This window comes from Doryrhamphus excisus, linkage group LG20 (assembly GCF_037039965.1).
Source record: "Doryrhamphus excisus strain RoL-2023G ecotype Guam linkage group LG20, RoL_Dexc_Guam_v1.1, whole genome shotgun sequence".
NCBI lineage: Eukaryota > Metazoa > Chordata > Actinopteri > Syngnathiformes > Syngnathidae > Doryrhamphus > Doryrhamphus excisus.
Window position 1 is genome coordinate 2,642,885 of NC_136376.1, and position 13,158 is coordinate 2,656,042.

Here is a 13,158-nt window from a genome sequence, read left to right on the forward strand (position 1 = left end):
ACTGTTACATTTGTTCACTTCCTGCTTTCCGAATATAATTTTTATTTTTATTTTTATTTTTATTTTTATTTTTATTTTTATTTTTATTTTTATTTTTATTTTTATTTTTATTTTTATTTTTATTTTTATTTTTATTTTTATTTTTATTTTATTTTTTTTTTTTTTTTTGTCACATACCGAAGAACAAAGTGATATGACCATACAATGACATAATGGGTACCATAGTAACTATAATAACAATAGCAATCTTTGCCAAAATAGATGAAAAATAAATTGTGAAAAAATATTTTTATTTCAGTCATGCTGAAATATTACAGTATAGAGTACAAATAAGTAATCAGATATTCTGTAAAAAGAGTAGGAATATAAATAATGATAATAGTAATGATTGATGATGTAATGTTTGTTACTATAACGTGTACATATTCATACTCGCAACATACGTAGTTAAAAAAAAAAAAATTAAAACATAAGCCTAAAATGTGTCGTCTGGTCTACGGGTTCCTCGGGGAACCTCCCAAGTTGTCTCTCCTTTGTCTTTGTGTGTCCTCCTCTTCATGCTGAAGGCTACTGCAGCTTTTAGACCATCAGAGGACCAGATCAGAACAGAGAGAGAGGCCTGGCGGTGTCGGGTCCCACCCTGCAGCATGCGGCTTGTAAGTCACCTCCCCCCCACCCCCCCAACCTTATCCAACCTCTCCCACCTCCATCTTCCTTGCAATCAGATTAGTTAGCCTAATAGTGAGAGGAAAGGTGATTGCCAGCAGGGGCCTGCAGGCTCGCGAGAACAGGTGGCCATGTGCAGAAATGGGTTTGAATCCCAATTTTCTATTTTAGTTTTTTCAATTCCCGATCATGGAAAGTCGGTCGTTATATGTGATTTTTTTTTTTTTAATTGCACATGTGATGTATGATTCTTTCACGAATTGTGAGTCATCTTTAATGCTGAAGACCGTTAGGATCAGATGGATTATCTCGTAACCTTTCTAGATGACCTCCTAAGGTTTGTTCACCTGCACCACCATGGGAATCTCCCATCTCCTCCCCTTCCCCACGCATGGAGAACGTGCCTAACCAGCCGCCTCGCACCAAGACGGATGGGGGGGGGGTGCTCCAGAATTAGTCAGGTCAGGGAATCCTCAGCCCGGGGCGCGGCTAATTACTTTCTAATGTGACGACGACTCTTTTGAAGACCAGAAGCTCTCTAAAAGCATCTTGGCGGAGTGCGCTGCGGCGGGCCACACAGGGGCCAGAGGGGGGGCTCGGGTTACAGCAATGCCTGGCCGTGATGCATTGTTGGTGGGACGGCCAGGCTCCACCATCCCCATCACACCTCCTCGCCCGCCGAGCGAGAGCCTCGCAGCGACTCTGACAGCGGGGTCGGCCGCAGGATGCACTCGGCATGTGAAACCCAACACTCAACTAATGGTTATCAATGTGTTTGCGCGGGTCTTTCGTATAAAACCATTGACACCGAGGTCCAGGGTGGCCAAAAGGGGGCCCGGGGGCCACTTATGGACAGTGGCTGATTTTTTTTAATACCCCACGGCACATTCTTGAAAGAGAATTTTAAATTGAGACAGCAAAAATTTAAAAATCAGTAGTAATTTAAAATGAATAAAGTCAAAATATTAAGACATAAAAATTATTTTGGGAGCATGTTTTTTTTAAGTCATTATACTATAAAAACTAACAAAACTACAAATAAAGTTGTAATGTTGGAAAATTTTGTCAAAAGTCAAAATTACCATAAGAAATGGTTGGGGGGAAAAATATTAAAAATGTAGAAATTGAAACCAAAACAACAGCTGTAATTTCACGACAATAAAGTCAAAATATTGAGACAGTAAAGTTATCAAAGTAATAAAATTTTAGTAGAATGAAGTTGAGATTTTTTCCTAAAGTCTTTATATTATAAAAACAAACAAAACAACAAATAAAGTCAAAATTACCAGAAAAAAATTTACAAGAAATGGTTGGGGGAAAAATGTTAAAACTGTAGAAATGGAAACCAAAAAAACAGCTGTAATTTCACAACAATAAAGTCAAAATATTAAGACAGACAAATTATCAAAGTAATAAAATTTTAGTAGAATGAAGTTGAGATTTTTTTTTCCTGAAGTCATTATATTATAAAAACAAACAAAACAACAAATAAAGTTGTAATGTTGGAAAATGTGGTCAAAAGTAAAAATTACCACAAAAAAAATTACAAGAAAAAAATGGTTGGGGGAAAAAATATTAAAAATGTAGAAATGGAAACAAAAAAAACAGCTGTAATTTAATGACAATAAAGTCAAAATATTAAGACAGAAAAATTATCAAAGTAATATCATTTTAGTAGCATGAAGTTGAGATTTTTTTTCTAACGTCGTTATATTATAAAAACAACCAAAACAGCAAATAAAGTTGTAATATTGGAAAATTTAGTCAAAAGTCAAAATTACCAGAAGAAAATTTACAAGAAAAAAATGGTTGGGAGAAAAACATTAAAAATGTACAAATGGAAATAAAAAAACAGCTGTAATATCACAACAATAAAGTCAAAATATTAAGCCAGAAAAATTAGCAAAGTAATATCATTTTGGGTCGCATGAAGTTATTTTTTCTAAAGTTGTTATATTATAAAAACAAACAAAACAACAAATAAAGTTGTAATGTTAGAAAATTTTGTCAAAATTACCACAAAAAAATTTACAAAAAGAAATAGTTGGGGGAAAAATATTAAAAATGTAGAAATGAAAACCAAAAAATCAGCTGTAATTTCATGACAATAAAGTCAAAATATTAAGCCAGAAAAATTATCAAAGTAATATCATTTTGGTAGCATGAAGTTATTTTTTCTAAAGTTGTTATATTATAAAAACAAACAAAACAACAAATAAAGTTGTAATGTTAGAAAATTTTGTCAAAATTACCACAAAAAAATTAACAGAAAGAAATAGTTGGGGGGAAAAATATAAAAAATGTAGAAATGAAAGCCAAAAAAATCTGCTGTAATTTCACAACAATAAAGTCAAAATATGAAGGGAGAAAGTTATATGCTAACCAGGAAAAAAAAAAAAAATTTCTAGACAATTCCGGTATCCTCGTCGGCATCGCAGCTGAGGGACCTTGTTTGAAGGTCATGTCAGCAGCAGGGCGTAAGCGTTAGACCTTTTTGCGGTCGGGGTAAATGTACTAGGCGGCCCCGCGGGAGCACTCCTTCCCTCTCTTTAATCGGCGTGTAACGGGCCCTTGTAGAGCCAAACTGTCTGCGACACATCAGCACTTAGAAATAAAACCCCCCCTCAGCCAAGTCTGTCATGGCTGCGGTTGCTGAACAGACGGACAACAGACCCCCCCCCGCCCCCGTGACGGAGAACCCACTGCTCCTGGGTTTTTATGCAACTTCTGGATTATAGTATATTCTTCCCCAGGCCTTTAAAGGCGATTGCAATGCATTGAGCCAGACGACTCTCTAGACCTGTTTACTCCCTAAATGAATTTGAAGGTGGGGGGGGGTTGGGGTAACAAGGTTTTTGGGTCATCCCACCTCCTGTATTTATAGATTATTGGTTAAAGCCCACAAGAGATTCTTCACCATTCTGTTTTATATCAACTGGAAATTAAGGAGCTGGAGGGAAATTGTGTTAACATGAGGATGGGGGGGGGGGTCGACCAGGCACATGCATGGGGGCTAAATGTAGTTATGTCATTGCTCTGGGCGAGCAATGAGAAACCTCAATGAACTGACACTCACCATGTACAGTATGTACACCAGCTTCATTTTCATCTTCTCAAGGAAACGTGGATGTACTTTAAAGTAGTCAGTGTACAGCTTGTATGTTTACTATCCACTGAAAATCAGTTAAAACACTAGGCATGGAATAACACCCCTATAGTCACCTTTACATTCGTATTACGCATTACAGTAGCCATACTAACAGTAAATATGACAGATTAGACATAAATAAGACATAATAGAGACTCGTGTCCTTGCATTATGACTTCCTTGTTGTTTTTAAAAAAACTGTTTATATGTTGTTTAACATTATTAGAGCCCCGGTAGGCATGAAATAACACCCCTATAGTCTCCTTTACAGTTGTATTACCCAATATAGTAGCCATGATAACAGTAAATATGACAGATTAGACATAAATAAGACATAATAGACTCACATCTTTGCATTATCACTTCCTTGCTGTTAAAAAAAAACAGTTGTTTAACATTATTAGAGCCCCGGTAGGCATGAAATAACACCCCTATAGTCACCTTTACACTTGTATTACCCAATATAGTAGCCATAATAACAGTAAATATGACAGATAAGACATAAATAAGACATAATAGAGACTCACGTCTTTGCATTATGATTTGTAAAGTGTAAAGTTACACTTGTGTTACCCAATATAGTAGCCATTATAACAGTAAATATGACAGATAAGACATAAGTAAGACATAATAGAGACTCACGTCTTTGTATTATGATTTCCTTGTTATTAAAAACCTGTTTATATGTTATTTAACATTATTAGAGCCCCGGCAGGCATGAAATAACACCCCTATAGTCACCTTTATAATTGTATTACCCAATATAGTAGCCATAATAACAGTAAATATGACAGATAAGACATAAATAAGACATAATAGAGGCTCACGTTTTTGCATTATGACTTCCTTGTTATTAAAAAACTGTTTATATGTAGTTTAACATTATTAGAGACCCAGTAGGCATGAGATAACACCCCTATAGTCATTCTGTTCCGGCAGTATGTACTTCATACAGGAAACTGCTTGTTTCTTTCGTTTTTTTTCCTGATTTGGGAGTCGCCACAACAGATCTTTTGATCCGCATCCTGATTTTGGCTGCAAGTTTAATTTCTTTTGCATGCCCCTTGAAAAATAATAATAATAATAATACATTTTATTTGTATAGCGCTTTTCAAAATACTCAAAGACGCTTTACAGAAAAAATAGAGTTGAATAAAAGCAAGTAAACAGAGTAAAAGATACATTAAAATACAACATTCAAAGCGGGGCACAAATACTTACTGCATTAGAATATATCCGATTTTTCACTTCCGAAGTCTTCAATTTGAGATATTACGAGTCCGTATCAACAGGGCTGAGATGAGGCTAAGCACGCCGGTCATGTCGTACGTCTTGGACTACTGTTTTGTCCGCAGGTCCTTAGAAACAGCCGAGCTCTCCTGTCACATAGAGGATCTTTGACTACTGTTTTGGCAGTATGTACTTCATACAGGAAACTGCTTGTTTCTTTTGTTTTTTTTTTTCCTGATTTCGGAGTCGCCACAACAGATCTTTTGATCCGCATCCAGATTTTGGCTGCAAGTTTAATTTCAATTGCATGCCCCTTGAAAAATAATAATAATAATAATAATAATAATAATACATTTTATTTGTATAGCGGTTTTCAAAATACTCAAAGACGATTTACAGAAAAAATAGAGTTGAATAAAAGCAAGTAAACAGAGTAAAAGATACATTAAAATACAACATTCAAAGCGGGGCACAAATACTTACTGCATTAGAATATATCCGATTTTTCACTTCCGAAGTCTTCAATTTGAGATATTACGAGTAAGTATCAACAGGGCGGCTTGTGTTATTTCTGCCACAATAAAAAATCATTCCCATCACCTCGTTAAACCCTCCGAGAACAATATTTAACCAAAAATTTTGGATTTTTAGGAGGGGGAGATTTAATGGGCAAAAATGCCGGCAGGGCCTCATTGTTAAAGTAGCAGGCATTTCTTCTTTAAAGTGGTCCCCTCGCCCGTGCAATATGCATCTAACTATTAGAGGCGACGCTATAGCTGAAGAGAAGCGGGCTATTACTGGGCAGATAAGTCCATTAGCATTACCTTTGACACAATAATGGATGGGAGATACAATTTTCTGCTCTCCATTCTGTATTTCTAAGGATAATAGGGGGATTATCTGGAAGGCCTTATGCTGCGCACTCAAGAGCGAGACCACACTGAGGACAGAGAGGCCCGCAACAGTTGTTTTTACATCATCCGCCTCTACTCCAAGACCCTCTCCGGCAAGATAAAGCACGTCATTATTCTATTAAAGACCTACAATTTTTATAATGGCACTGGCAGCGGTCGGCAGAAGTGCAGGGAAGCTTCTTCAATATCCTGGACATTATTTGCTCGTTTAGTTAAATGATGTTTCTAATTCCCTCCTAATTACTCCTAATGAGGCTGTCTCCCTCGTTTTTGATGCGGCCACATCTTAATACGCCGTGGCATTCTTTTTTAGGGATAATGACCTCTCGGGAGGCTTGCGCACGTGGCAAATTGCCTTGTTTCCTGCCATCTTGTCTTCCAGCAAATTGCTAAATTAAGTTTCTGGGCCGCAGCATCAGAACGCTTATGTTTGCTTTCTCGGCTCCTTTAAATGATTTGGCTGACTAGCGTCGTCTTTATTTACAGAGTTCGTGCTGGAGATTTTTTTTTTTTTCAGAAAAACATTAATGGAACAATAACTACATCATAAAGTACTTTTTGTACATCACCATTCATAATGTTCATAATGACCATGTGAATAATGTATTTATTCCATGTGTATACAATGTTTTCATGACTATAAAGTAACATTCTGTAACTGTACCGTGTTTACATTATGTCCTTAAAAACAACAGAACCCTTTTATATTATATAGAGGATCTTTGACTAGCACTTTTGTCTTATATCTTTAACTGTTTTGGTAATAGGTTCTTAAAAACAACAGAACCTTTCTATATTATGTAAAGGATCTTTGACTAGCACTTTTATCGTATATAGAGGATCTTTGACTAGCACTTTTATCGTATATAGAGGATCTTTGACTAGCACTTTTGTCTTATATCTTTAACTGTTTTGGTAGTAGGTTCTTAAAAACAACAGGACCCTTCTATATTATGTAGAGGATCTTTGACTAGCACTTTTATCGTATATAGAAGATCTTTGACTAGCACTTTTATCGTATATAGAGGATCTTTGACTAGCACTTTTGTCTTAACTGTTTCGGTAGTATGTTACTTAAAAACAACAAAACCCTTCTATATTATATAGAGGATCTTTGACTAGCACTTTTATTGCATATAGAGGATCTTTGACGAGCACTTTAGTCATATATCTTTAATTGTTTTGGTAGTATGTTCTTAAAAACACCAGAACCCTTCTGTTATATAGAGGATCTTTGACTAGCACTTTTGTCATATATCTTTAACTGTTTTGGTAGTAGGTTCTTAAAAACAACAGAATCCTTCTGATATATAGAGGATCTTTGACTAGCACTTTTGTCTTATTTTTTGTAACTGTTTTGGTAGTATGTTCTTAAAAACAACAAAACTCTTCTATATTATATACAGGATCTTTGACTAGCACTTTTATCGTATGTAGAGGATCTTTGACTAGCACTTTTGTCTTATTTTTTGTAACTGTTTTGGTAGTATGTTCTTAAAAACAACAAAACCCTTCTATATTATATAGAGGATCTTTGACTAGCACTTTTATCGTATATAGAGGATCTTTGACTGGCACTTTTGTCGTATATCTTTAACTGTTTTGGTAGTATGTTCTTAAAAAAAACAACAGAACCCTTCTATATTATATAAAGGATCTTCGACTAGCACTTTTATCGTATATAGAGGATCGTTGACTAGCATTTTTGTCTTATATCTTTAACTGTTTTGGAAGTATGTTCTTAAAAACAACAGAATCCTTCTATATTATATAGAGGATCTTTGACTAGCACTTTTATCGTATGTAGAGGATCTTTGACTAGCACTTTTGTCTTATTTTTTGTAACTGTTTTGGTAGTATGTTCTTAAAAACAACAAAACCCTTCTATATTATATAGAGGATCTTTGACTAGCACTTTTATCGTATATAGAGGATCTTTGACTGGCACTTTTGTCGTATATCTTTAACTGTTTTGGTAGTATGTTCTTAAAAAAAACAACAGAACCCTTCTATATTATATAAAGGATCTTCGACTAGCACTTTTATCGTATATAGAGGATCGTTGACTAGCATTTTTGTCTTATATCTTTAACTGTTTTGGAAGTATGTTCTTAAAAACAACAGAATCCTTCTATATTATATAGAGGATCTTTGACTAGCACTTTTATCGTATATAGAGGATCTTTGACTGGCACTTTTATCGTATATCTTTAGCTGTTTTGGAAGTATGTTCTTAAAAACAACAGAATCCTTCTGATATATAGAGGATCTTTGACTAGCACTTTTATCGTATATAGAGGATCTTTGACTAGCACTTTTATTGTATATAGAGGATCTTTGACTGGCACTTTTATCGTATATCTTTAGCTGTTTTGGAAGTATGTTCTTAAAAACAACAGAATCCTTCTGATATATAGAGGATCTTTGACTAGCACTTTTATCGTATATAGAGGATCTTTGACTAGCACTTTTAGCGTATATAGAGGATCTTTGACTAGCACTTTTATTGTATATAGAGGATCTTTGACGAGCACTTTTGTCGTATAGCTTTAACTGTTTTGGTAGCATGTTCTTAAAAACACCAGAACCCTTCTGTTATATAGAGGATCTTTGACTAGCACTTTTGTCGGATATCTTTAACTGTTTTGGTAGCAGGTTCTTAAAAACAACAGAACCGCTCTGTTATATAGAAGATCTTTGACTAGCACTTTTGTCGTATATCTTTAATTGTTTTTGTAGTAGGTTCTAAAAAAACAACTGAACCCTTCTGTTAGATAGAGGATCTTTGACTAGCACTTTTGTCGTAAATCTTTAACTGTTTTGGTAGTAGGTTCTTAAAAACGCCGAAGTGCTCCTGTCACATAGGTAAGCATTTTTGCAAGAAATCCTTAAAAGCAGCAGAATACTGTCTATTTTTGTACTATATTCTTAAAAGCAGCACAGAGCGCACCCGTTGTATAGAGGATCTTTGACTACTGTTTTGGCAGTAGGTCCTTCAAAATGGCAGAGCTCTACTGTCACATAGAGGATCTTTGGCTGGCATTGTTGCAGGAAAACACTTCTGGTATATAGAGGATCTTTGACTGTAGCCTTTTTACAATGGGTCCCTGAAATCAGCCGAGCATTCCTGTCACATAGAGGATCTTTGTGTTTTTGCAGTTGGCACTTCAAACAGCAAACCACGGCTGTCGTGTCGTACGTCTTGGACTACTGTTTTGTCTTAGGTCCTTAGAAACAGCCGAGCTCTCCTGTCACATAGAGGATCTTTGACTACTGTTTTGGCAGCATGGACATCATACAGGAAACTACACCTGTCATGTCATAAGTCTTGGACTACTGTTTTGTCTTAGGTCCTTAAAAACGGCAGAGCTCTCCTCTCACATAAAGGATCTTCGGCTTGCTTTTTTGCAGTCTTCTAGACCATAGAACTTCTTTCTTGTAGAGGATCTTTGACTATAGCTTTTTTTGCAGGAGGTCCTTAAAAACAGTGTTCCTGCACTATAGAGGATCTTTGACTAGGCATGTTGTTTTCATTTTGATTTACGGCTTTGTTTTCTATTTGTTGAGGTAAAAATGTGAAGGAAGGGTCAGAACCTTGGTTTTTTGTGTCCTCCTACTCTTACATCCCACAGTTCCCATCACTCCCATCATGGGTGTGGAGGTACACTAGTGTCCCACCCGTTGTAGCAGGCAGCATGGACGAATCCAAAGGCACAAAAACACATCATCTCGACAAATCTTCATCGCCGTAACGCGCCAGTCCAGCTGTCTCTTTCTACTTTAAACCGCCTCAAATCATTTTCATTGCCCCCTTTTGCTATTAAAATGTGTAATTCACGCCCCCCCCCCCATTCTATCAAGCGCCCCCTCCCTTACCTCTGCTATTCATCTCTGGCATTCTGTCAGGTGCGGCTGTAAATCAGACCCACACGGGTGACAGGTCATGCAAGAGTCAGTGCGGGGTGCAAGCATCCATCCCCACGAGCGTCACGCCGCCGTCACAGCTGATGACATAATGAGCACTTTGGAAGCTAATAAAGAGCTTCATTCAAGCAAACCTCCTTTTTCATAAGCACATACGCGCGTTCGCACTAATTCACGCGGCCCTCTTCTCTCTTTTTTGCAGTTACCCGTAAATGATCGCCGCTGTCGGTTCATTCCAACCCCCCCCCCCCGAACACGAAACAGGAGGCGTCTGCTGCCCAAATTGGGTCAGGCGGAGCTTGGCTATGTAGCTGTAATGGCGTGTGTCTCCTTTTGCGCCGTACATGATGTGACACCCTGGAAAAGCTGGCAAATGAGAGACTTTTATCACTTGTACATCAACCACAAGACATTGGAGTGTGTGTGTGTGTGTGTGTGTGTGTGTGTGTGTGTGGAGTTGGGGGGGCTTTAATACGATTGCAAATCAATATGATAAATTGAATGTAAAGCGTGAAACATTCATTTAAGCACTTGAGAAGCGTGTACGATTCATTTTACAGTCTTTACAATCATATTTAGTTTTATATATTTATCATATGTGCTTAAAATGTAAAATAATGTATAAAATTAGCTCGCCCTTTTTGTGTGGATCGATAAGGAATAAAATAATAATGAGGAAAAAAACTCCATACATGGTGCAGCACAATGCAATGTACATTATATTATATTAAATGTTATTTTAAATATTATATAATACAAAATATAATATAAAATATTATGTAGAACATTATATTAAATATATAAAATATTATATTAAATATTATATTAATTTTTATATTAAATATTATAATAAATATTTCAAAATATGTCAAACTAGCTTATGTTGTATTTAAAATGCACTACAGCACAAACCGAGTCGGACTGAAATAGAAAATTTATTGAATGAGGTTATTCCTGCAGATTACAATATAGAAACAATGACATTTTTTTTTCCCATAAATGGAAGAATTACCTTTTTAATTATTAAAATAACCAAGGACAAAATCAATAATTTCAAGGTGATATGAAGGCTAAAATCCCAAATAAAAAGTATAAAATTATTATAATTAATAATACACATGGTGTATTTAATACATAGAGGGAAGCGTCATTGCTGAGTGAGTATTAATACTCCCCCCCCCAGCAAATATGTACAGTATATAATTAATACGAGGACAGGAATAAGGAGTACTTCAGTACTCGACCTTATTGTACAGGTTGTACAAAGGCAGAGCCGGCAGGTTGCTCCCGGGGTAGTAGAGGGGCGTCGGGAAGGCGATGGAGCGAGGAACCGGGACCCGCAGCAAGGAGTTCTCCCGAAAAACCAGCGGCATGCCCACCAGTGTCTGCGCCGAGGCGTGCGCCATATTGGCCGCCTCCAGCTCCGCGGAGAGCTGCCGCTTCCATTTGTTCCTGCGGTTCTGAAACCACGTCTTGACCTGGGTCTCGGTCAGCTGCAGGCTGGAGGCCAAGCAGGCCCGTTCCGAGCTGCTCAGGTAGCGTTTCATGTCGAAGGTGGACTCCAGTTGGTAGACCTGGCTCCGGGAGAACACGGTGCGGGTTTTTTTCTTAGCGGAGCCGCCTTGGAGCTGCTTGTCCTGGCCGCCGTCCGCTTGTCTTTCCTCGGACATGGGTGACGCGCAGGCTCGCTCCTGCTCCTCCTTGTAGTCCTGGAGGAGAGGCTGGGGGAGGTGCTGCCTCCTTGTCAGCCCCTCCGTGGCTGGACCTGCAGAAGACACATTATTAAAAATTACGCAAAACATCTAATTACTGCACTTTTTTTTGTTGTTTTACTCGCAGTGAAGTGTGCACTCTTGCACTAAATCGACTGTGACTTTTTAAATCAACACCCCCCCCTTTCTCTCTCTCTCTCCCCACCAGTTTGTATTAATCCAAGCCCTGCGCGCCATTTAACGGCCAATTGACGACCACTCTGCAAACACGTCCCATCAATTAGCCGCCTCCATTAGATTGCAAATATAAGAGCGCAGCTCATTACTTCCAACACCCATTGCAGTGGCGCAAACACAGGCTGCATGAGTGCTACCAATATAAAATATTCTATTACATTTATTTTTTTTACAAAAAAAAATGTGTAAAAAGATATTTTTTAACGAATTAAAAAGCAATGTGTAACTTAAATAATAATCATAATATACTGCTTTTTCACATTACGCATTATGGTAACATGCCGTCACTAATAATAAACATCCATGCAAAATAGATTTAATATTTACCCAAACAGGAGAAATTGTGTTCTCGGTGCTGCCCGCATGCCTCCTCGCCGTGGCCGGGCTCCGAGCAGGAGAAGCAGTCCGCCGAATCCTCCCCGCCGCTGCAGTCCTCCTCCGAGGATACAGACAGCGTCCTCCTCCTCGGAGGGGGCCCCGATGCAGCTTTGCTCCCGGTGCGCGTCGCTTCCGCCGGCGTGCCGAGAATGGACTGGATGGTGAAGCTGGAAATGGGCCCGGACGAGCACTTGGTCCCGCTGTCTTCTGCGCTACTCATCGTCGCCTCATAACAGAAAACCTGCTCGGAGTCTCCTGAGTTTATGACGCGAAAAATACTATATTTATATATATATATATATATATATACACACAATCTGATTTAATACGACGTCTTTGTCCGCTTAATTGCAGGCTTTTGCATAGAAGTTGGGAGTTGGAGGTGTTTTTTGTCCAGCTGGGAGAACATGAGTGTTATTGGTGGGTCTACCTCCTCCTCACAGGCGCCCAAGGTTGCGTTGGCTCATTTGCATGAAGGTAAGCTCCTCCTGGTCCAATCACAGCCTGCAGCACAGGCCCGGAAAGTTTAAACTCACCTTATTGAGCCACAAAGAGAAAAAGAGAGAAAGAGAGAGAGAGAGACTGGGAAAAGGAATGCATGCTTAAGCCTATTGCTGAAAATAATATTACTATGTTTTTCATTGTATCTTCTGTATGCTGATTTTGTGTGGAAATATGGGATAATAACTATAAAAGCAAATTTTTACTTGATAAATGTACTGCAAAAAAGGTCAGTAAGGATAATTCATAATGACGCCCGCAGAGAACATACTAACTCCTTATTTCTAAAACCCGCTCGATCTGCTTCAGGCACAGTGGATCCATTGTGTGACCTAACTAGCTAAGATTTTAACCTGCTTCAAGGAACCCGATTTCACTGGCTTAGAATTGAACCCGCTTCATAAACCACGACAGAACGTTTGCAGAAGCAAAATTTGTTCTCAAATCA

The 13,158-nt window shown here is 37.9% G+C and overlaps 1 protein-coding gene across 1 annotated transcript; it reads right to left on the bottom strand.

Moving 5' to 3' along the window:
- Nucleotides 1-10,844: 10,844 nt before the first annotated feature.
- hmx2 (H6 family homeobox 2) lies at nucleotides 10,845-12,617 on the bottom strand. The gene is made up of 2 exons (XM_058059018.2): nucleotides 12,159-12,617; nucleotides 10,845-11,647 (listed from the first exon to the last, which is right to left on the bottom strand). Exons 1-2 carry the CDS (start codon nucleotides 12,427-12,429, stop codon nucleotides 11,115-11,117), a joined length of 804 nt encoding a protein of 267 aa, XP_057915001.2. The 5' UTR covers nucleotides 12,430-12,617; the 3' UTR covers nucleotides 10,845-11,114.
- Nucleotides 12,618-13,158: the final 541 nt, after the last annotated feature.